Raw genomic sequence first — 25,279 nt, 5'->3', positions numbered from 1 at the left:
TTTTAGCACTAGTAGCTGCTTACTTTAGTAAGCATCATCTAGTGCTGATTTATAGGTGACCGGACCTCCTTAAGATTGGAGGCAGCTATTCAGTATAGGTGGTCCGGCGTATTTATGAGGGTGGCGGTCCAAGGCGCTGCCTCTTCCCCGGACTGCCCCGCCCACTCCATAGGCCGGCAGTGACTGCCGCGCGCAATCTCCCCTAACCCCGCTCCCTCATGAATACTCGCTTCCAGCACGTTCCGGCGCTTCTAGTGTGCAGCGCGGCAGTGTTTATTAGCGTTATCGGAGGTTTTAGCACTAGTAGCTGCTTACTTTAGTAAGCATCATCTAGTGCTGATTTTATAGGTGACAGGACCTCCTTAAGATTGGAGGCAGCTATTCAGTATAGGTGGTGCTCAGCCAGGGCAAAGTAGTCATAGCAAGATTATAGGAAGGGAACCGCGGCATTCACCAATTAGAGCTGACTATTAACACCACTATTATCAATAAAAAATAACTACGGTAACTAAGTCTGGCTGTGCAAAAAAGTGATAGAGCAGGTCCTATTTCCACCAGTCTGCTCGGTGACCAGCGCCAAATGAGGCTGTGAGTCAAGCCCCCCCCCCCCCAAAAAAAATTTTTAAAAAATAAATAATTGTGGACTTGAGGCTTTAGCCATGGTTGTATTGCGTTGAATTTCACATTCTATTTAGATTTATCAAGCTGCCTAAGAAATGGCAACCAATTACAGCTCAGCTTTCATTTTACCAGTGCTCATGAATATTTTAAAGGGGAGCTGTAATTGGTTACTAAGCACATTCTTACTCTTTGGCAGCTTGATAAATCTGTCCCATAAAATCTATTGGAGTACATCTTCAAAGTAAGACTACCACAAAACTTTGTGTTCCCTGGATAAGCTACATTATATAAATTCTTAAATTTAACATAATTTTCTTATGCTTGACCTTAGATTCACTAGCAATCCAATATTTTAACTGACACAAATTGTGTGTGAGAATGGGAAGTATCTCCTTCTCTACTCTCATGTTGAAGTTGTTGAGGCCCAGCTTACACTTGCACTCAGGATTTTTGTTACACTCTCAATTATGGACTGTCTCACACTAAATTACTGAACATCTGTCTGTTACCTTCTATTCTCTATGCATTATTAATAACTGGAAAAAGAGGCGCAGACTGTTTTTTTTTTTTTTTTTTTTTTTTTCCTGCTATTCATAATTGAATGTGTAAGGGAAGCTGCCAAATGCAGATGTGAACAGTCAATGTTTCAAGAGGTACGTATGAAGATCAAAAGGGAGAAGATAATATCCTGACTTTTGGTTGTATTATCATTAGTACAGTTTACATTATGTACAGTTAAATTACAACTAAAATCTACCATCAAATTCAAGCAGCATAAACCAGAGACCCTTTCACATGGATCAATTTGAGTAGTTAGCTGTATTGTATTAAGTGTTGATAATTTTTTTTTTTGTTTCTGGGGTAAGAGATCTAAATTCTTAATTTTGTTACATTGCAACCTTTTCAAGAGCATTTTTTTTTGTTAGTGAATCTTCGTAATCATAGCTTGTTGGCAGACTTTTTTTCAGGCCTCTACTTTATTTCCAAAGTTATATTGGGTTTGAATGTGTATTGTTGTACTGCTATTTGTATCCATCTCCAAAAATAATCAGTCAGTTGTAAGTCTAGCTCTAGATAAATATTCAACCAACACCATCACTGCACTGAGCTGAAAAGTCCTGCTTAGTCAGAAAGGTGCTATAATTTCCATGCTTCAATGGAGAGGGAATTCTTGTGATGGCCAGTAGTTGGCAGCATAACGCAATGCTGCTACCTCTGTTTCTGAAATTGGAGTCGACAAGATAACCACCGTAAAAGCAGAAAGTGTATGAAGAAATTAGATGGCAGGCCATGGCTCTGTATGTCCTGGAGCCTCCTGATGGCATAAGCTGCAAGGGTCAGTATTTTATCCTATAACGGTTTATGCCTCAGTTACTATTGTGTGATTCATGGGATAATGCCCTAAAGAGTGAGGTTGGTGTGTGTCCGTAAGGATTCTGACAAAGATTATTGTGGAAAATCTGTGTCAAAATCCAACCTAAATCTGGCTCCTATTAATGTTTAGACTTTGGTAGAGGGGAAATAACTGCAATGACCCCATAATGAGACCTGCTCACATGAACTCCTGAAAAATATAAAATCGGTCTTACCAGTAATTCTGTTTCCACTAAGTGACCATGACGGCCCCCACCTGGAGGTTGCTCCTTAAATCCTGTAGGGACAGAGAGTTACAAGAGGTTAAAAGGCACCTCCCTAGCACCCAACAGCAGTGTCTAACAAAGTACCATCTGGAAGGATGCAAGTATAGAAAATTTAGACCCATTACCAAGAAGGAAGGAAGGGAGGGAAATAATGGGGGGCCTCATGGTCACTTAGTGGAAACCGAATTACCGGTAAGACTAATTCTATATTTTCCACCACGTTCCCATGACGGCCCACTTCTGGAGACTTGCCAGATCATACCATTATTAGGGAGGGTCTACTGCCTGGAGAATTTTCTTTCCGAACGCCAGATCATTCTGAGCGGCAATATCCAAGCGTCTTAGTGTCTTAGACTGATCACTGGACACAGGCAGCGATTTTACCGCTGTCTATGTCCTTTGTACGACCATGCGCTGTCGCCGCCATGGTCAAAGAGAAGAGCGTGGGAGCGATGAGGAGCTGGCTGCAGGGAGCACTGGTAAGTGACTACTTATCTACTGGGGGGCATGTGTTGTGGCTACCTATCTACTTGGGGGCATGTGCTGTTGCTACCTATATACTGGGGGACATGTGCTGTTGCTACCTATATACTGGGGGACATGTGCTATGGCTACCTATCTACTTGGGGCATGTGCTGTGGCTACCTTTCTTCTGGGGTTATGTGGTGGGTGTCAGGATTTGGAGTAGTGATCCCCCTGGACCACTGTGGACAATGATTTAAGCAGACAACTGGGACCGGAATCTAAGTGGCACCCGGTCCTCACCAGAGCCCGCCGTAAAGCAGGATGGTCTTGCTGCATCGTGGTACCACCAGGTCGTTCCACAGGCGCGACTTGTCCACGGTGGCAGCTAAGGTCCAGGTACAGGTTCGCTAGGCAGTCTCGTGGTCAGGAACAGGCAGACGGTCAAAGCAGGCAACAATGGGAAGGTCAGCACTTGGGAAGTAAGCACTATGGAAAGCTTCCTCATAGGCATGAAGCACTAAGATCTGGCGTGGAAAGCTGGGAGCCGCCGGTCTTTATAGGACCCCGGGAAGTGGGCAGTGCCAAGTCCTGGCACGAGCGCGCTGGCCAGCTGGGACTGGAGCCAGGAAATGGTGAATTGAGTGAGCTCGGAAAGGGGCCCCGCCACGGAGAGGGGCACGGCTGTGCCTGCGATCTGAGACTTGGATCGCAGGAGCACCCGTGACACTGGGACTACCTATCTACTGGGGGCATATGCATATGGAATAACATTTTAAAATATGTGGCGTTCATGGCTCTCTCAGCCAAAAAGGTTCCTGACCCCTGGTATAGGGTTCGCCATCTTCTCTCACAATCTGTTTTAGGGTTTGAACAGAAGGAGGGAAGAACAATTTTCTGTCTGCGGTGGAAGTCTGAGACTACTTTTGGAAGAAAGAGGGGGACTAATTTAAGTACTATCCTATCGTCTAGTATTCTTAAAAAAGGATCTTTACAGGAGAGGGCCTGAATCTCATCTAATCTCCGGTCTGTGGTAATGGCTATCATAAAAGCGGTTTTAAGAGTAAGATTTTTTAAATTTTATCAGAATCTAAAGGTTCGAAGGGAGACACTGAGATAGTTTAGAACTAAGGAAAGATCCCAAGGGGGCACCTGTTTTTTTTCTATATGGTCTGATACGGGAACAGCCTTTAATGAACCTCTTAACCCACCGATAATCTGCTAGGGGAAATCTAGAAAACCGCTTAGGCCCAGTACCCTCAAAGTCCAAATTTCTGCACGAAGTCCCAGAGAAAACCCTGATTTGTAAAAAATCTAAAATTTGTGCTAGATTTGGGGCGCCCTGAGAGGGAGGGTGGTCCCCACACCAAGAAGAGCATTTCTTCCAAATCTCTTGATAGATAGCATTGGTTACAGGTTTCCTACTCGCTTTAATGGTCCTTATCACTTCATTAGAAAGGCCCTTATATGCTAAGAATGTCCTCTCAGGATTCCAGGCTGTAAGTTTTAACTGATTTATGTTTTGGTGACGTAATGGTCCCTGTGTAAGAAGATCCTTTGTACGGGAGGTGAAAGGGGCTGTGTATAGACAGTCTCTGAATAACCGGAAACCAGCTTCTTTTTGGCCAGTATGGGGCAATAAGGATCAGTAGAGCCTGCTCGCTCCTCAACGTCTGTGGTACCCTGGGGATCATAGATATAGGGGGAAAAGTGTAGACTAGACCTATCCCCCATGATTGGCTGAAGGCATCTAGGCCTGCTGGAGAATCCCTGGGATCCAGAGAAAAGAAGTGGGACGTCTTCCTGTTTTTGGTGATTTGCAAACAGATCCAGTACTGGATTCCCCCAGAGATAACAGATTTCTTCAAAGGTTTCTGGGTTTAGTGACCATTCGTTTGGATCCAGTATGAATCTGCTCCGGAAGTCTGCTTCTACATTTTCTGTACCTCTGAGGTGAATTGCCGAGAGGGAAAGGAGGTAGGATTCCGCCGACTTGAAGATCTGACGGGATAGGCATGTCAGGCTTTTTTATTTTGTACCCCCCTGTCTGCGAAGGTATGCAATAGTTGTCGTATTGTCGGAGAGGATTCTGACAAGGTGGCCTTTTATGGACTTGGGGACTGTTTTGAGAGTCTCCAGGACAGCTTTTAGTTCCTTGTAGGACATCGAGCAAGTGAAATTGTCCCACTGTTCCTGAAGATGCTGCCCTGGAAGTCCTACCCTTAAACCTTCAGATCGGTATGGATTGTGAGAACTGGAGTGGGGTTCCACTGATTTTGGGAATTCCTCCACCAGGTGAAGAAATGCTTGACTAGATAAGGAATTTTTACGTTGAAGTCCAGATGTAGAGGGTTTTTGTCCCAAATCTGGATTGTCCAAGCTTGCATAATTCTTGTATGGTTCTGAGCCCATGCTATGCACTGGATGCAGGATGTCAAGAGTTCTAGGAGACTTGGGGCTCCCCGGATATTGCAGACATTCTTTTTCTGAAAAAGACTCACAGCTTGTTTCAATTTTAACACTTCCTCTTGTGGTAAAAAAGAACTCTGTTTTGCCAAGTCCAACTTTACACCTAGAAACTTCTTCCTCCTCTGTGAAGTTGGGTTGAATTTTTCTCAATTTATTATCCATCCCATCCGATCTTGAAGAAGCTGCAGGGAGATCTGTAAGTGATCCCTTAGCTCGGCCTCTGTTCCGGCAATAAAGAGTAGATAGTCTAGGTATGGTACAATTACTTATTCCTCATCCTTAAGTGGGCTACCACTTACGCATATTCCCCAAAATAAAAGTGGGAGGCAGATGAAATTCCAAAAGGCAGTGCCCTGAATTGGAAGAGAAGGATTTCTCCTTCCGGGGATCTGATCGCACAAATGAGATATTTCTGATGACGCGTCCTTGAGGTCTATTGTGCAGAGAAAATAATTGAAACTTATTAGAGGTGCTGCAGATTTTAGTGATTCCATCTTGAAAAATTTGTAGCTGATGAATTTGTTCAGTTTCTTTAGATTTATAATCAAACGGTGAGACCCGTTTGGTTTCTCAGGCCAGTAAATCACCCCACACCACTGGGTAAAGGGAGCGTGGTGAGCCAATTAGGAGTCGGGTTAAGTGAGCTATCAATTCACTGAGGTGAGCTGACTCCCATCATTCACGCGAAAGATCCTGCACTTTGTTTCGACTCATTCGCGACTGACCCATCACTAGCACCCACCTTTGTGCTCCTTCACAGAATCAGAACTTGGTGTGGTGAGCTGACATCAGTGGGAGAGGGAGGAACTGTACATGAGCACAAAGGGGGGGGGGGGGGCTGAGAGCTGAGGAGTGAACAGCACACACGTCACATGTTGATTTTTTTTTTAAATGCATCCAAACCAAAGCAACCCCTTGGACTAAACAAAGGATTTCATTAGGAACCTGTCTTTACTGAAAATGCGGTCCCTGGTGTGAGGTTTCTTTTAATAACAACATGATGGAATTTCCTCTGATGATGTATCTACCTCATATAAAGACCCTCTTAAGACTAGATGCCACTCCCCCATTATGTAAAATCATTTGATCTCGAGAGAGTGCACATTTTCTTACGACTGTTTAAGACAGAATTCAGTGGAGATGTTTCTTTCAGATTTATTTTTTTTATTTTTATTTGTATTAACTAGAAAAATGCTGTAATGTAAGAGAATGCAGAAAATGTTAAAGTAGTCTGATATCATTTTGAATGCAGTGTGTATGTAGAGGGATGAGAGGATATCTGTGTGCATAACTCTTCTTTTAATAGGGACTAACATTTTCTATGTTTGACATTCAGCTTTGATAATCTATTCCTTAGTTGGATCTTAAGAGTGAACTATAAACCTTAAACCTAATTCCTGCTGCTTACACTATGTTTTCCTGCACAGATACGGGAGGGTATATACAGCTGACCCATATCATGCCCTGGCCCCTGCTACCAGTTACGGAGTGGGAGCTGTGGTAAGTAGATTTTAAGCCCCCTTAATTTATTAAAATTACTGTAAAAAACAATTTGGTTTTTTTTCTGAAATATTGATTTGTTAATAGGAAGTAATTTTCTTTTAATGCAGTGGACTTGAGAGCCTTTCAAATTATTTGAGTGCATGCATTTTAATTCCCAACAATTGTGCGTTCCCCATTACTAAGTTCACTACCAGTCCATTAGAAGGCTGTAGGGCATGTTTGAAAAAAATGTTTGATAAAAAATGGATGTGCTATCATCACTGGAGCCCACTCCTTTCCCCTTGGCACCTGTGTTCTCCTGACTCCTTTGTAGACCGACTTTGGAGAGGGCTCGTGGACATGTGCATTGAAATGCATTCAAGCTTGTGGGAATAACAAAGATTGTCCTGGTTGTTTTTGCCTGGCTAGTTCAATTTCACGGCAGTATAGGAAAGCAAAAAACTTGCAAAAGCCTTACAATTGGCTACCTTTTCTAAGACACTGAATCGTAATTGTAGGGACCCAGAAGCTACAACTACGGCTGAATTCACATTGCCGAATGGGGGACGTATATACGGCCAACATACGTCCCCATTGACGGCAATGGGCGCATGGCGCCCTACGGGTGTGGCAATGTACCGCTCCGTACCCGGTGAAAAGATAGTATATGTCCTATCTCTTCTCGGCATACGGTGCAGTGCACTATATTCCTTTATGGAGAGGGGCGGGGGTGAGCAGCGCTCACCTCCTCCTCCTCTCCCCGGCGCCGTCGTGTGCCTGCCATGCTACAGTACGGGCGGGCAACGGCAGTGTGCATGCAGCCTAAAGCACAGTAACTTACGGTGTGAATCCTAGTTGCCCATTACAAATTACTAGTCTTTAGTCTTGTGACTTAAAGAAATTAGTCAGTCCATTCGCATGTAGCAATGTATGAAATCGATTTTGAGAGCTAAATTTAAAAAAGGAATGCCCAGTAAAGTTAATAATCTAAGGTTAATACAGAATTCTCCATCATAACATGTTTATATAAAAGGATATCTACCGCCAGGATCGAGGAAAGTAAGCCAAGCACACTGACATACTGGTCTGTGTGCCCCCTCTGACAGGATATGCTCTTCTTTTAGCTTCTTATTCCTTGGTTTAAAAAAAAAAAAAAAAAAAAAAGCTCTAAAAATTGTGCAAATGAGCCTGAGGGGCTTGAACTCCTCAGGCTCATTTGCAAACATTTTTAATGCCTTTTTTTTTTTTTTTTTTTTTTACCCTTTCTCGCTCTGCGGTGGAAGGTGGGTTTTCTCTTTATCTTTTGGAAATGTGTAAATTTTAGGGCTAAATGAACACATAACCGGCACAATTTGATCATTCTAAATTTCACCTCCATTTTGATTCAATTACTATGAAGATCTCAAGGGGTTAACAATCTTCCTAAAAGGTGCTTCTGATAGTTTGAAGGGTGCAGATTTGAAAATTGGTTGATTTTATATAGGGGGTTTTCATGCCAAATATGTAAAATTTCATTCAAAACTGTATTTATCCCCAAAATAGTCAATTCTGAAAATCCAGAAAAGCTATATTCGATTTGTAAGCCGCGTGGCGTCAAAATAAATTATCCAGACATTTCAAAAAGTGAAGTAGACATATGGGAAATGTTATTCAGCAATTTATTTAGGTGGTATATCTATCTGCCTGAAAACGCAATGATTTCAAAACGCAAAACCTCAGAATCACTTTGATAAGTAACAGTGTTCAAAAGTTATACTGCCAGAGGGGGAACATGCAAGTGTCTGTGTGCTTGGTTTACAAACCTTAGTGGTAGATGTCCTTTAAAGTCCTGGGTGTGCAGAAGGTATGAGCTATGCATTATAGTTGGGGGGTATTGATGAGAGATATGGTACTGATTTTCCACTGGGTTCCAGTAGCTTCAAGTTACACCTTTGCCTGGGACTGTAAGTGTATGTTCAAAAAAAAAATAAAATAAATACTGTAAGACTGAATAAAAATGTTTTGAGCTCTGAGGATTAGGCACTTGATTAGCAGTAATGTGTAGTAATGCAATAATAAGCTGATAATTACTAATTTGCCATTCCTACCCCAGGTAAAACAAGTTGGATGAAAAAAGTGTCAAAATATTTTGTTAACATATTTAAGAACTATGACAACACTAATGAAAAAGGTGGGATACGTACAAAGGACTGACCATAAATAACCATATATTTTATTGAAAATATCCACACATATAAACAGGACAAGGAAAAAGGTTAAAAGCACTTAAAAAGATACACACCAAGGTGTATCTGGCTACCAAGGGTCAATGGACCCTATCGTCCCTCCCACGTACAGACAATATGAAAATATGTAGAAATGAATGTACAAGTTAACACCAGGTTTCCAAACCGCAATTAACAATATGATTTCGAATAGAAACTCAATGACCAAGTGAGGCTGGGTATATACAAAACCTGGTGATCGAAGCAGGGCTGCCTGTGTGAAAAAACAATGCCACTAGATAGGGCAATGCATACGCTATACCTATCTGGGTAGAGGTGTAAACCAGTGACGCAGGCAAACCCAATCAGACGGGGAGGGATGTGGAGCGGACCACCCTCCCCTTTGTGTGTATCTTTTTAAGTGCTTTTAACCTTTTTCCTTGTCCTGTTTATATGTGTGGATATTTTCAATAAAATATATTGTTATTTATGGTCAGTCCTTTTTACGTATCCCATCTTTTTCTTTAGTGTTGTCATATGTTGCATTCAGGGATACGTGGACAATGGTCTTCACGCTATTTTCCAGTAGTGCCCGCTCACACCATAGTATATATTTAAGAACTATGCTTGCTGAATGATTGGGCTGGTGTTTTTTTAAATTTGGGCTGTATACAACCAAATAAGTTAATAAAAATTCTTCATTATTGTTAAAAACCTACGTATGTATACAATCAGACTAAACTGCAAAAAATCCATTTTCCTACCTCTCCCTCTCTACAATCTTGGGACACCAGCCTTTTCTTCGAATATATATTACTATATGATTTTTTTTTAGTGATACAGATCTGCATGGGGTATGTGCAATTAGAAATTGTATAACTGTAGAGAGGTTAATCCATGCCTAAAAGGTCAATTCCTTAAAGGCATTACAGGAACAACACTAATAATATATAAAATGGATCATTAGAATATAATCTAATTTGTACCGTATATTCCGGCGTATAAGACGACCTGGTGTATAAGACGACCCCCCTACTTTCCTGTTAAAATATAGAGTTTAAGATATATTCGCCATATAAGACTACCCCTTTTCCAACGCATATAAAACGCCGGTAAAAATGTAAAAAAAAACAGATTTGAATTTAACATGGTCCTTTTTTTAATTTAAATTCTTATGACATGCAGGTATATACCGTATATACTCGAGTATAAGCCGACCCGAGTATAAGCCGAGACCCCTCATTTTACCACCAAAAACTGGGAAAACCTATTGACTCGAGTATAAGCCGAGGGTGTAGTATACAGCCTGTCCCCATGTGGTATACAGCCTGTCCCCATGTGGTATACAGCCTGTCCCCATGTGGTATACAGCCTGACCCCATGTGGTATACAGCCTTCCCCCTGCCAAGCGTATAAAAAAATAAAACCTAATACTCACCCTCCGGTGTCTGGATCGTTGGCGCGGGTCCCGATCCTCAGCGCGAGGCTCCCGATCCTCGTCGCGGTACCAGGAGGCGCGGCTCCTCTTCTTTCTTCTGTAGCCGGCAGATCGCGTCCATGCGATCTGTCGGCGGGCGCGCACTATGACACCGCTTCATCTTATTGTGCGCCTGCCGGAAGAAAGAAGAGGAGCCGCCACCTCCTGGTACCGCGCCGAGGCTTGGGAGCCTCGCGCTGAAGATCGGGACACCGGAGGGTGAGTATTACATTTTTTTTTTTTTCTTAACTCGTGTATAAGCCGAAGTGAGGGTTTTTTTAGCACTTTTTGTGCTGAAAAACTCGGCTTATACACGAGTATATACGGTAGCAGGAAAACTGTCGCTCATAAACATAAGGCATGCAACAACAACATTACCATCGTCCATTTTACTGTAAATGTTACCATACTGCACCTTAAATTTTTATTTTATTAAATATTCCATGCCATGTACTCAGAAGCCGGGAAAAAATTCCAAATGCAATGAAAATGGTGAAAAAACGCATTTGCGCCATTTTCTTGTGGGTTTGGATATTACGTCTTTCACTGAGCGCCCCAAATGACATGTCTACTTTATTCTTTGGGTCGGTACGATTAAGGGGATACCAAATTTGTATATTTTTTATAATGTTTTCATACATTTACAAAAATGAAAACCTCCTGTACAAAAATTATTTTTTTGATTTTGCCAACTTCTGGCGCTAATAGCTTTTTTATACTTTGGTGTACGGAGCTGTGGGTGGTGTAATTTTTTGCGAAATTTGATATTTTCAATGATATCATTTTTAGGCCTGTACGACCTTTTTGATCACTTTTTTTATCGATATTTATTTATTTATTTTTTTTTTTTTTATTTTTTTTTATTTTTCAAAATGGCAAAAAAGTGCCAATTTCGACTTTGGACACTATTTTCCGTTACGGGGTTAAACGCATTGAAAAACCGTTATTTTGATAGATCGGGCATTTTCGGATGCGTCGATACCTGATGTGTTTATGATTTTTACTGTTTATTTATATTTATGTCGAAGGAAAGGGGGGTGATTTGAAATTTTAGGTTTTTTTTATTTTTACTATTTTTCAGACTCCCTAGGGTACTTTTACCCTAGGTTGTCTGATCGATCCTATCATATACTGCCATACTACAGTATGGCAGTATATGGGGATTTTCCTCCTCATTCATTACAATGTGCTAAAACGAAATAGCCTCGGGTCTTCGGAAGACCCGAGGCTACCATGGAGACGGATCGCCGTCCTCGATGACGTCACGGGGAGCGGCGATCCCAGGTAAGCCATCGCTGTGAAAACACCCGCGATCGGTGCTAGCATGCAGCGCGACCCGACCGCCGCTGTGAATACACGGCGGGCGGTCGCGATTACCGGCGTATAAGACGACCCCAGACTAGACAGAAGATTTTTCTGTCTTCAAAAGTCGTCTTATACGCCTGAATATACGGTAATTGTTTGTTTAAAATGTTGCTTCCCCTAGCAGAAAAATAACTCGAGTATAAGCCGACCAGTTAATTTTAACACAAAAGGGTGGGAAATGCATTCGTCACAGCCTCCCCAGTATATAGCCTGCCCGCCCCCTGTAGCACATAGCTTGCTCGCCCCTGCCCTTAATATAATGCTGGGTATTCGCAGTGTCAGCCTATGCACATACATAGGCTGACACTGTGCCTTTAAGATGATGTCACAGACGCCATCTTTTAGCCAGTGCCTACAGGCAGCTCTGGGGTCCTGATCAGACCCCGGGGCTGCCAAAGCAACGATCGCCCCCCCCCCCCTCCCAAAACAGGGGTGGGGGGAATGACCCCCAAAGCCAGTTTAAAAGCCGCGGTTGCACTGACTGCAGCATTTAAAGGGTTAAACACCCACGTTCGGAGCCCACGCCGACCGCGGGTGTTACACTGGGGTGTCGGCTACATCCTGTGTATCCCGATACAGGTTCAGCTCAAATCTCATTAAAGCCTCACATGTCAGGGGGAAAAAAATTAAATGTTCTATGTTAGACTGTTCCAAAGCTATAATCATTTAAAGGAAATCTACCATCAAAATAAAGCTTGATAAACCATGACACTCAAAGATCCTAGCTCTGTGAACCATGGTAATGTTCTTATATTTTTATCCATGGCCTCATTCCTTTTAAAATCAACTTTTTAAATTTATGCTAAAGCGTCAGGAGGGTTCCGAGGTTGAAGCCATGAATAGAGTGCAGGGACCCTTTCATATCTGAAGGGAGTCCATGTGCTATATCTTATTACTGTTCATAAAATATGGCCCATGGAAGTCCTGAAAAGCAGGACTCTCATGTACCAAAATTTATATGGGTTACTAGCGTTCACTAGTCTACTTTTGAAAGTAGGCCAATGAACTCCAAAAATCCAAAGCAGGTTATTGAATGAAAGCAGAACTAGAATAGCACTATTTATTTTTACTTTTTTTATTTTGCCTGTAATAGCACGTCACAGGTCAGCTGCATAGCCGGTAAGTCTTTTCTGCATGTTGCAACACCCATGATCGCAACACCCATGAGCGCAACACCCATGAGCAGCCGGCAAAGCTGCTGGTGGCTTCAAGAAGATGGCGCCGCCATCATGGTGTAGATCGTCGCTTCCCATTGATGTCATCGGGGAGTGGCGATTCGTTGCCGTGACAGCCTCGGTCTTTTTTTTTTTTTTTTAACCCATTGATTACAATGTGCAATGTGCGCACACACCCCCATTCATACATATACACACAGGCCCATCATGCTTTGTCCCTGCTGACATAACTACAGTTGTAACGGGCGCACAACCACCCTATCAGCAGGAACGTAGAGGAGCTACTCTGACTGGAGCACCAGGTCTTCTTGCTATTTCCTTCTCCTTCGATAAAATATTCAACAAATTTTCATTCGATGATTAAACGGTCTCCAAAAAACTAGCACAATTGCACAGATGGGAATAGGCTACTATTCAGACCATCACCACTACGTTTTATCCTCCTTCGTCGCCACTATTCACCATAGCAGATTGCTGGAAGAAATACGCACATGGATAGTGTAGTATGGTCTTTACAATTCAGATTTATTTAGTATAAAATAAACTTTGCGTAATTATTATATAATAGGGGGACCATACGGATGTTCTAGTAAGCTCTGATAAATCTTCTGTCTGTGGGAGCCACAGGCCACTTAATTCCCTGGCAACAAGATTTCCTGTAATGTCCTGTATTCTCCGGACTTCTGGGGCCTCGTTACTGTATTCGTGCTTACTGTGTAACCACTTCCATGTTAGTAGTTGCAGGAACATGGTGATTTCCTTGCATGCCCTGCCAACCACTGATCTCACATAGGGCTAAGTCTATCCCTAGAAATCGATCCCTAGGCCCAACATCTTCCACGAATAATAGAAATGTTGATGTGTACACATAAATATTCTGTAATTTATTACATTTTATTTTTCTGTAGTGGAGTTGAGGGTTGGGGGTTTGCCATTCATCTTTTGATTTTAAATACATTTTAATTTGTTTTATGACAAAACACTTAAAGGGAATTGGAATCCACTGGCAGCTTGTAGTTGAGAAATTACCATAAGGAGCTCTCTAAAGAATCTGAAAAGAAAAAATCCACTTCCCGTAAATGTAATATGTGCTACGCAAGGATCAGCCCAGCCTACAAGAAACCTGTGTGTAAAGACTCTGGATAATCTATTGAAAGAAGAAAGATCAGGATTTATGGAAGAAATATGTTCCTTTATTAAAAGGGAAGTACAGACCTCAGTTGCCACCTCTATAACTTCACTCAACCTCCCTGGTCCGCCACTAAAAAGGCCTATGATGTGCAATTCAGATTCGGAGCCTGACTCGGATGGGGAGTCATCTTTCAAAGATTCCTTATAATTGGATCCTCCTACCTCTAGCTCTTCCTCTAAAATGGAATCCAGATACCTCTTTTCTTCCAAGGATCAATTATTGAAGACTGTTCGTGATTCCTTAAAAATATAGGATGTAGAAGAATCTAAGTTTATCCAAGATGAACTGTGTGGTATTCTTAGAGCTTCAAAGAGAAGAGTTTTTCCTATTAATGACACTCTTAACCAACTTATTCAAGAGGAATGGAGAGATCCAGAAAGGAGCATTTCGGTTTCTAAGGAATTCAGAAACCGTCTTTTTTTTGAAGGGGAGACAAGGTTTTGGAATTCCTCACCTAAGGTGGATATTCAAGTTACTAAGTTAACATAGCGCTCAGGCTTGCCTTTTGAGAATTCTATCCAACTAAAGGATCCAATGGATGGGAAAGCAGAAAGTTTGCTCAAGAAGGTACCATGTACTTCTGGTTGTCTGAATTGGAGAAACATATTAAAAATGGAACCCCTAGAGAGCTTCTCCTAGAGACATTGCCTACTTTAAAATCTGCAACTGCCTTCATTGCTGACGCTTAAGGGGGAATCAGTTAGGTTCTCTGCCAAAGAAAGTGCCTTATCGGTGGCCGCCACACGTTCCCTATGGTTAATGCAGTGGGGAGGTGATGTCAGATCTAAGTCTAAATTATGCAGCATCCCCTTTGAAGGCGAATTTGTGTTTGGAACAGAAATGGATTCTATTCCGGAGAAAGCGGCAGATAAAAAGAAGGGGTTTCCTGATATCAAAAATGTACCAAAGAAACAGCCCTTTCAGGACTATAAAGATAGGAAAGGTTCCTACAGAGGAAGGGGTAAGCAAGGCCGCAAGTTCAAAAACTCCTCCAGTTGGATGTAATTTCTCCGGTTCCCAAAGAGAAATGGGGGAATGGCCATTTTTCTCCTCTTTTTCTTATCCAGAAGCCCAATGGGTCACACAGGATGATTTGCAATCTCAAGCAGCTAAATCTACATCTCCTGTACCGCAAATTCAAGATGGAGTCAGCAACAACTCTAATCCATCAAGGAGCATACAAGTGCTCAATCGACTTAAAGGATGCATATTACCACGTTCCAATTTATCTACTATCACAAAAGTTCCTGAGGTTTGCGATTCTTTCACCAGAAGGGGAACATCTGAAAACAGTAGAAGGCTCTTCCGTTCGGGATCTCATCTGCCACGAGAATATTTTCCAAAATAATTATAGAGGCGATTGCGTTCTTAAGAACCCAGCAGGTCCTAGTAGTTCCCTATCTGGATGATTTGCATATATTAGCAGAGACACGGGAAGAGCTTATTCTTCACAGAGATTTGACAATCCGAACATTGCAGGGATTAGGCTCTATCATAAATTGGGAAAAGTCCTCTTTGGATCCAAGCACAGGCATCATTTTCCTGGGAATATTTCTGGATTCCATCAGTCAGAAATCCTTTCTTCCGGAGGAAAAGAAAGAATGCCTCATGTCACAAGTAGAGACTTTTCTGAAACAACAAAGATGCTCAATAAGACTTCTGGGACAGCTCACAGCCTGTATCCAGTGTATGAGTCCAGTGGGCACAGAATCGCACAAGGGTGGTACGAAGCTGGATCCTCCAGGCCTGGGACAAAGACCACCTGCACTTAGACAATCCCATCAGCATCACCCCAGCAGTCAAGAAGGCTCTATCTTAGTGGATCAATCCGGCTCACCTAGAGATTGGAATACCATAGCATCCTTGGCCACTTTCTATAGTGCAGACAGACGCGAGCCAGAAGGGATGGGGAGCAAATGTGACAGGGGCTTACTTTCAGGGAAATTGGCCTCCCTACATTCAGAAGATGTCTTCAAACTATTGAGAACTAAGAGCGATCTTGGAAGGCCTGGAGGCGGCAGTTCATCTGCTGAGGGGTCTCCATGTGAAAGGCTACTACTGTGGAATTGTTCGACAGGACTATCTCCAACATCGGGGAGGAACAAGATCCCCAGATCTTATGGACCTCTCGGGCGAAATTTTCTTTTGGGCAGAAATGAATATAGCCTCCTTATCCGCAGTCCATCTAAGGGGCAAGGACAACCCGATTGCGGACTTTCTGAGCAGAAGGAAGATAGATCAGAACGAGTGGTGTCTGAATCGAGAAGTGTTCTGTCATCTGACCCAAATGTGGGGTGTGCCAGTAGTGGATCTCTTCACTACCAGAGAAAACTCGAAAGAGAAGTGTTTCTTCTCTCTGACTCATACAGAGGTACTGTCCCAGATGGATGCGTTCAGCCACAGGTGGGATGCACATCTATCCTATGCATTTCCTCCTCTGCCAATCATCGCCAGAGTAATACAAAAGATTCAAAGAGACAGAGCCAGGACTATTCTAATCGTCCCATTCTGGCCCAAAAAGAGCTGGTTCCCTCTTTTGAAGAAGATGGCTCTATCAGAACCCATTCTGTTACCCAATCGAGAAGATCTTTTATACCAGGGTCCATTGGTCCATCCGAACCCACAGGGTCTCACTCTCAGCTTGGATCCTGAAAGGAGACTCTTAAGAACTAAGGGATTATCAAAAAAGGTACAAGCTAGCAGGAAACCACTCACTTCAGCCATATATCTAAAAATACGGAAGAGATTTTGTTTTTCTTTGGATCTATCCTCCTTGACCAATCCTCTCCAAATCTTTTCCACATCCTGGATTTCTTGTAGGCTGGATTTGACAAGGGTTAAAAACCAGTACTCTTAATGTACAAATTTCAGCCTTAAGTGTCTTCTTCGACTCCTCATTGGCAGAACATAGATGGATCAAAAGGTTTGTGAAAGCTACTAACAGAATTAGACCACCTATTCAGATATCTATAGCTCCTTGGGACTTGTCTTTAGTTTTAAACTTTCTGACGGGACCTCAGTTTGAACCTCTTGATTCCATTAGTATTAGAAACTTAACACTCAAAACCGCTTTTCTAATAGCGATTACTACGGCTAGAAGAGTTGGAGAGATTCAGGCATTATCAATTATGGAACCATATTGTTTGATTTCTCATGACAGGATCATACGAACGCTAGACCCAAACTTTATTCCCAAGGTCTGCACAGCCTTCTACCGTAACCAAGAGGTGGTCCTGCCTTCTTTCTACCAGAACCCAAATTCTCCTAAAGAGGTCCTCTGGCACTCCTTAGATGTAAGAAGATCAGTACTCGGGTACATTAAATCTACTGAATGCTGGCGTAAGGACTTTAACATTCTTCTTCAATTTCAAGGAAAGAACAAAGGCAAGAAAACCTCTAAGGCCTCCATAGCCAGGTGGATAAAGACTGTGATCAGAGAAGCTTATGAGGCTCTTGATGAGACATCCCCAGAATCGGTGACAGCCCATTCGACCAGAGCGATGGCGGCATCCTGGGACAAATAGGACAAATATGCAAAGAGGCTACCTTGACCACACCTCTTACCTTTGCAAAGCACTATAGAATGGACATTCCAAATCCATCTGACCTCTCTTTCGGGAGAAAAATATTACAAGCTGTAGTCCCTCCCTAAGAAAATACTCATCTGGTATATCTCCAGGTGGGGCTGTCATGGAGGACGTAAGGGAAAAAGTGAATTAGTCTTACTGGTAATTCCATTTCGTTTAGTCCACCATGACGGCCCATATATCCCCCCCTTTATTATTGTTTACTAGTTCTTGATATTGTTTGTGAAATAACAGGCAATAAATCTGGTTGCATCCAAGCTGGTGTGGTTTTTGGAAGACACTAGAGTGTGGATGCCGGGGTGGACTAAAGGAAATTGAATTACCGGTAAGACTAATTGACTTTTCTTTTTTTTTTTTTTTCCCTCTGCTGTACCTTGCCATCACCTGCAACATGCAGAGACACCTCCATCTCAAAGAAAATAATGCATGATAAACCAGATGCATTTACTCATAAATCAAGGTACATTGTTTGTGGTTAACTTCAACTTTTAAAATTATGGCAATAAGCCAGAAATACTATAGGCATGTTATCACAACCCCTCCCTGCTGCAGATTCACAGGCAGTTACCAGTGGGGCCCCAAAATAAAACGCATTTTTGACACAATAATAGCACTAGGCAGTTACCAAAAAGTAATATGTGCAAGCAAAGCCCTCAAGAAATTTATGTAGAAAAATAGCAGCAGAGAGATGGAGAGATCTCCTTTTACCCCCTACACACACCAGTATGTGGTACCTAGGGGTCAGGCAGGATAAGTAGTCAGTAACAGTCTGTAATCAAGGCAGGCATCATTCAATCAGAATCCAGGGACAGGCAGAGGGTTGTTGGAGACAGCACAGGTTTGATAAATAAGGGTCGTATACCAGGGAGCAAATCAGAGTCCGGAACAAGGTGGGGTCACCAGGGGTGAACCTAGCCTTTCTGCTGCCTGAGGCGAGCTATAAAAAGACGCCCCCCCCCCCCCATATATGTAATATATCAAGGAGTTTCAAGACCAGACACAATCACATTGGTTTAATTTGAAAATAAAGCAATGCAAAATACATAGAGCATCCCACCGTGTACTATATAATAATCACAGCGAGCTACCACAAAGAACAAAATACATACAACAATCCGCCATATAATATAAAATCAATCCATCATGCCACCATATATTATAAAATACATCCGGCGCTCCCCATGTAATATATAATAGGTCCAGTGTGCCGCCATATACCATATAATACATACAGCCTGACGCTATATGCCATATATCATATAATACATACAGCGTGCCGCCATATACCATATAATACATATAGCGTGCCGCCATATACCATATAATACATACAGCGTGCCGCCATATACCATATAATACATACAGCGTGCCGCCATATACCATATAATACATAGTGTGCCGCCATATACCATATAATACATAGTGTGCCGCCATATACCATATAATACATACAGCGTGCCCCCATATACCATATAATACATACAGAGTGCCCCCATATACCATATAATACATACAGCGTGCCGCCATATACCATATAATACATACAGCGTGCCGCCATATACCATATAATACATACAGCGTGCCGCCATATACCATATAATACATACAGCGTGCCGCCATATACCATATAATACATACAGCGTGCCGCCATATACCATATAATACATACAGTGTGGCGCCATATACCATATAATACATACAGCGTGCTGCCATATACCATATAATATATACAGCGTGCCGCCATATATTACAAGCATGACCGCAAAAATTTGAAAAATGGCACCTAAATTGTGAGCCTCATAACATTCTAGTAAAATATGTGGAATCTTAAAAAAACATGTCAGCATAAAGCAGACATTTAGGAAATGTAATTTATGAATTTATTTGGGTGCTATGACTATGTATTTTCAAAGTTCTAAATTCTCTACTTTTGATACAAAGAATTTTTCAAATTTTTGCCAAATTTAGGTTTTTTTCATAACTAAACACAAAAGATAGCATCCAAATTTTTAAACTAATTTGAAGTACAATGTGTCACGAGAAAACAATCTCAAAATCCCCTGGATATCTCATAGCTTCCCAAAGCTATAAGCACAGGGCCGTAGGGGTTAAAAAGTTTTTTTTGAGGGGTTATGTTTGATTATAAATTTGATTACACTATTTTCTGGGCTTCCTCTGTATTGGCATTGCAGGGCCTCTACAAATGTGCCATTGCACCTTCCAACTTTTGCAACAAAATCTGCCCTCCTTTCCTTTCTAAATTCCATTGTGAGCATATAAATCATGCAACTCCCACATTTTGGATGAATGGCAAAAATTAATTTTAATACCATATATACTGACGTGAATAAGCCGAGTTTTTCGGCACAAAAAAAACCCTACTTCAGCTTATAAACGAGTATGTAAAATATATATAAAAAAAAAAAAAAAAAAAAAAGAACTTACATACTCATTTTCTGATGCTTCACGTGGCTCCTTTTTCTTCTTTTCTTCACTTGTAGCAGAGCGGGCAGAGAAGCGTCCATGCACTCTGCTCGAAAGCACACTCTATGACGGCAGCATCGCAGAGCGTATGCCCAGCTGTGTGCCCATATAGCAGTTCACTACCACATATCGGGATTTCTGCATATTCAGGGAAAATGAGTTTCAAACTTTGTGGAGATTTGTTGTCATTTATTACATTGTGAATATTTAATGGTCCAGTAAATTTGACTAAATGCACTAAAAAAAACTACCTATGTCCTTGTTGTGTGGATTGGAATATTGTGGCAAAATTGAACTGGCATCTACTTTACAGAAACTAAAGGGGTTTTCCCACAAAACAAGTTAGCCCCTATCCACAGGCGTACAGTGGACTCCCCGTTCTTGTGATCTGTCATCAATCGATCATCACTCAGACCCCCACCGATCAGCAAGTTTGGCCCAGACAGTTACATTTCAGAGTTGCAATGGTCTTGCCCTACAACTTTTTGAGTGATTATTTATGCTTTACCTTCGCTCAACCATCTTGAGCACTTGACATATACCATATACCATATATATACGCGAATATAAGCCGAACCGAGTATAAGCCAGCCCAGCCTGCCCCCTGTAGTATACAGCCAGCCTGCCCCCTGTAGTATACAGCCAGCCCAGCCTGCCCCCTGTAGTATACAGCCAGCCCAGCACTAAAAAAAAAAGAAAACTTATATACTCGCCCTCCGGCGGCCCGGATGCGCAGTTCCTCTTCTGGCTCCCGGGCCTGTCTTCTTTCTTTGGAAGAAAGCAGACAAAAGAGAAGCCGCACTGACATCGGGGAGCCGCACTGCGCATCAGGGCTGCCGGAGGGGGAGTATAAAAGTTTATTTTTTTTAAGTGCTGTATTGACTCGTATAAGCCGAGGTGCTGTGCTGAAAAACTTGGCTTATACACAAGTATATACGGTACATTTGTTTTGGCTATGTTGGATAAAATTATTAAAATAATATCTGCCACTTAATATATAATACATAATAATTTTAATATTTTAGTATAATGTTATCTTTGTTTTCCTTTACTGTACCTCTTAAATTCTAGATTCTGCTGTAACTGGAGGATGGAGTATTAGGACAAATATATAATTTGTAATGCTTTATGACCTTTCTTTACCTACCCCTCACCCCCTTGCTTCTCTGCTCACATGCTTCACCTCCTCATTTCCTCACATTTAAATTAGTAACTTGGCATGTAAGATACTTGCTCTTTCTTCCACATTGTCAGTGCCAGCTAGTGAATTGGCTGCTTCTTCTAATGTAAAGGTTTATTAAAATTGCCATATCTACGCATTGCATGGATAGCGAAAAGGCAGCTTAGCAACCACGCTTTGATTGCTGTATTGCAGAACAGTTAATAGATGAACGTTGCAAAGTGACACTCCCAGGAAAAAAAAGCTGCCTCGCACTGATTTTATATGTCATGATTGTAATGGCAAACCTAACCGATTTTTAGTGATGAATGTAATTTAGATACGCGATTAGTCCATATGCTCAAAGAGTTGTGATGTTCTGGATCAGTGTGTCTTCACTGTGAGCTAGGAGTCACTCTAATGCTAGTCTCACATTGACAAACATATGTCATTATTAAAATAACAAGCTTTTCCACCTTGGACAGGAGGGCTCTCCCTGTGGGTCAAGGAATTTTATGACACTCCTACCAAAAATAGGGACATAACAATCTCGATTATGTACATCATTAAAAATGGAAAAATACACTTTTCCACAGAGTGTTACATTATGGCTGTTACAGGTCCATAGCATCTAGAGTGGCTTAGCTAAGAAACACTGTATGTAAGTAACTTATTTCATTCCTCTTTTTGCACTCATTCATAATTGTGCGGTTTTGTTACTCATTGTTGCACGGTTATTTGTACAAGTATGTATTAAAAATTAATATAAATAGAGCACTTTTATGTTTGGAAAATTGAGCACTTTTTTCCCCCACTGTGGAAATATAACATTTTGTGCAAAAGAAACACGGATATTGATAAAGACCTTTTATCAAGGCCGTACAGAAGAGGTTACAATTTTATTTATATATGGATAAAATCGCCAAAAATGTACATTTTTCATAAAATCTCTACACAAAAATGTTCTAAAAAGTGATCAAAAAAAGTTATGTGCGCCAAAATGGTGCCACTGAAAAGAATAACTCAACACGTAAAAAATAAGCCCTAAACTAGCTCTGTCAACCAAAAACTATTAAAGTTACGTCTCCAAAAAAAATGGCGATGCAAAAACAAATGAGATATCCTCTATATAGTTTTCATCCAGTAAAATTATAAAAATAAATGAAAAACGATATAAATGAGGTATCACCGTGCTCTGTAGAATAAAGATAATATAATATTTTTAGTGTACGACCCCCAAAAAATGCGAAAAGAAAGTAAACCAAAATTGACAATTTTCTTTTCACCCATACATTCAAGAGTTAATAAAATTTCATCAATAAGCTAATGACCCACTAAAATGAAGTATTTGTAAAGTGCATCTCATGTCGCAAAAAATAAGCACTTGTATGTCCAAATTGCCAAAAAAATAAAGATTGTATAGCCAATAAAAAGCGACAATGCATAATCTGCTCTGAATGACGCAGCTTCCCTTCGATGCCCTGGCGTGTGCCCATACAGCAGGTTACCACCACATATGGGATATTGTTATACGCGGGAGGGATTGGGTATCAAATTTTCTGGAGCGTTTTGGTATTTTATCCACTGAAAATTTGTACATTTAGCCAATTTGTTCATTTAGCCAAAAAAATTTTACTTTCAAAATTGCATCCGATTTTGTTTTAACCCCTGTGAAACAATTAAAGGGTTAACAAACTTCATAAAAGTTGTTTTACGTACGTTGAGGGGTGTAGTTTCTATAATGGGGTCATTTATGGGGTATTACTTTTATTTAGGTCTCTCAAAGTGATTTGAAACCTGAGCAGGTCCCTCAATAGCAGGATTTTGCGTCTTTTAAGAAAAATGTGAAAAATCGCACCTAGCGTTCAAAGCCCCATAACATCCTACAAAAATAAGAGTGTGCATAAAAAACCATGTCCACATAAAGTAGACATTCGGTGAATGTTATTTATTAAGTATTTTTGCGGTTATGACTATGTATTTTTCCATACATAGTCATAACAGCAAAAATACTTAATAAATAACATTCACCGAACATTCACAGAACATTTTGAAGTTCGAAAATCAAGAATCTTTCCAGATTTTCACCAAATATCTGATTTTCTCATAAATGCAAAAGTCTTCAAATAACATGAAGTACAAAGTGTCACAAGAAAACAATTTTAAAATCACTTGGATATGTTAAAGCGTTCCGAAGTTATAACCACTTATAGTGACACAGATTTGAAAAAATGGGCCGTGTCAGGAAGGTGAAAAGTGGCTTCGGCGTTAAGGGCTTAAAGTACCCTAGGGAGTCTGAAAAATAGTAAAAATAATTTTAAAGTTTTTAAAAAATTATAATAAAAAAACCTAAAAATTTAAATCGCCCCCCTTCCCCTAGAACTGATATAAATATAAATAAACAGTAAAAATCATACACATTATGTATCACCGCATCCAAAAATGCCCGATCTCAGTCGAAAATGGCACTTTTTTGCCATTTAAAAAAAAAAAATTAAAAATTCTATAAAAAGTGATCGAAAGGTTGTACAGTCCTAAAAATGATAACATTGTAAATGTCATCAAAATCCGCAAAAACACGGCACCACCCACAGCTCCATAGTCCAAAGTATGAAAAAGTTATTAGCACCAGAAGATGGCAAAATCCCCCTAAAAATTTTTGTACAGGAGGTTTGAATTTTTTTAAATGTATGAAAATATTATAAAACCTATTGTTATCCCCGTAATCGTACTGACCCAAAGAATAAAGTAGACCTGTCATTTGGGGCCTACAGTGAAATCTGTAAAAATCCAAGCCCACAAGAATACGGCACAAATGTGTGTTTTTACCAATTTCACTGCATTTGGAATTTTTTTCCTGCTTCCCAGTACATTGCATGGAATATTAAATGCCACCATTTTGAAGTGTAATTTGTTACGCAGAAAAATAAGCAGTCGCACAGCTCTGTACATGGAAAAATAAAGTTACAGATTTTTGAATGTGGGGAGTGAAAAATGAAAACGCAAAAACGAAAAAGGGCGAAAAACAAGCGGCGGGGTTAAATCTGTTGCTATATTTACAAGCATATTTTTTTGAAACCTACTGGTTCTGAACTTATCCATATGTGAAAATATAGTCTTGCTAGCTAACAATGCTGGTGATTTTATAAAATTGTTGGCTTTTTCAGTAAGTAGTCTGCTTTCTTGGATATATACAGTGCTTAACCCCTTCTCGGCTGCCATATGCTTAGAGAAGGAGCTGCAGGGAAACAGAGCTGAGAGTATGCAGAAGCACATGCACACTGTTCTGAAGCGCTAAGGGTTGACACCAAATTTTTTTTATCACATTTTGGGAAAGGTTTATTGAATTTTACTACTTATAAACTCTAAAAACTATTGATGGGGAAAAATGACAACAGATATGTTATTAATTTGTTAGTTCATTAACCCCTAGGTGCACCAGGACGTTATAGTACGTCCCCGGGGCTAGATGCTTAGCGCACGGGGACGTTCTATAACGTCCTGCTTCTGGCACCGGCTCACGAACGGAGCCGGTACCAGAAGCAGCGGCTGTCAGCTGTCTAGTACAGCTGACAGCCTGCGCTAACACCCGCGATCGGAGCCGGAGCCCTTCCGGGTCTGACTGTAAACTGTCTGAGCATGCGCAAGCTTGCTCAGACAGTTTACACTGCTCTACAATAAAATAGTATTGTAGAGCAGTGTATTGAACTTAAACCAGTGATCAGAGCATCACTGGTTCAAGTATGTATAAGTAAAAATATGCAAAAACACTTAACACTACACATTATAATAAATAAAAAATAAATACATAAAAATATAAGCCCCTAAAATGTCACTTTCCCATAAAAACACTTAATAAAGTATAAAAAACACAAACACAAAAAACCCCGCATATTTGGTATTGCCGCGCCCGTAACAATCTGTATAATAAAACAGAATCGTTACTGGACCCGCACGGTACA

The 25,279-nt window shown here is 41.0% G+C and overlaps 1 protein-coding gene across 12 annotated transcripts in view; it reads left to right on the top strand.

The window, feature by feature from the left end:
• Positions 1–25,279, top strand: part of RBFOX2 (RNA binding fox-1 homolog 2) — a 185,138-nt gene that overhangs the window by 139,718 nt on the left and 20,141 nt on the right. For 9 of the 12 annotated variants that reach the window (XR_011850484.1, XM_072128928.1, XM_072128929.1 and 6 more), the window contains one exon: positions 6,620–6,692. The exons of the other annotated variants lie outside the window; for them this stretch is intronic. Coding sequence is in view for 8 of the 9 variants with exons in the window: in XM_072128928.1 (XP_071985029.1) it covers positions 6,620–6,692 (73 nt within the window). In the remaining variant the exon portion in view is untranslated. Of the gene's footprint in view, positions 1–6,619; positions 6,693–25,279 lie in introns of those variants that run through there. 12 annotated transcript variants of the gene reach the window in all.

This window comes from Engystomops pustulosus, chromosome 10 (assembly GCF_040894005.1).
Source record: "Engystomops pustulosus chromosome 10, aEngPut4.maternal, whole genome shotgun sequence".
NCBI classification, from domain to species: domain Eukaryota; kingdom Metazoa; phylum Chordata; class Amphibia; order Anura; family Leptodactylidae; genus Engystomops; species Engystomops pustulosus.
This window is presented reverse-complemented; position numbering and strand designations above follow the sequence as displayed.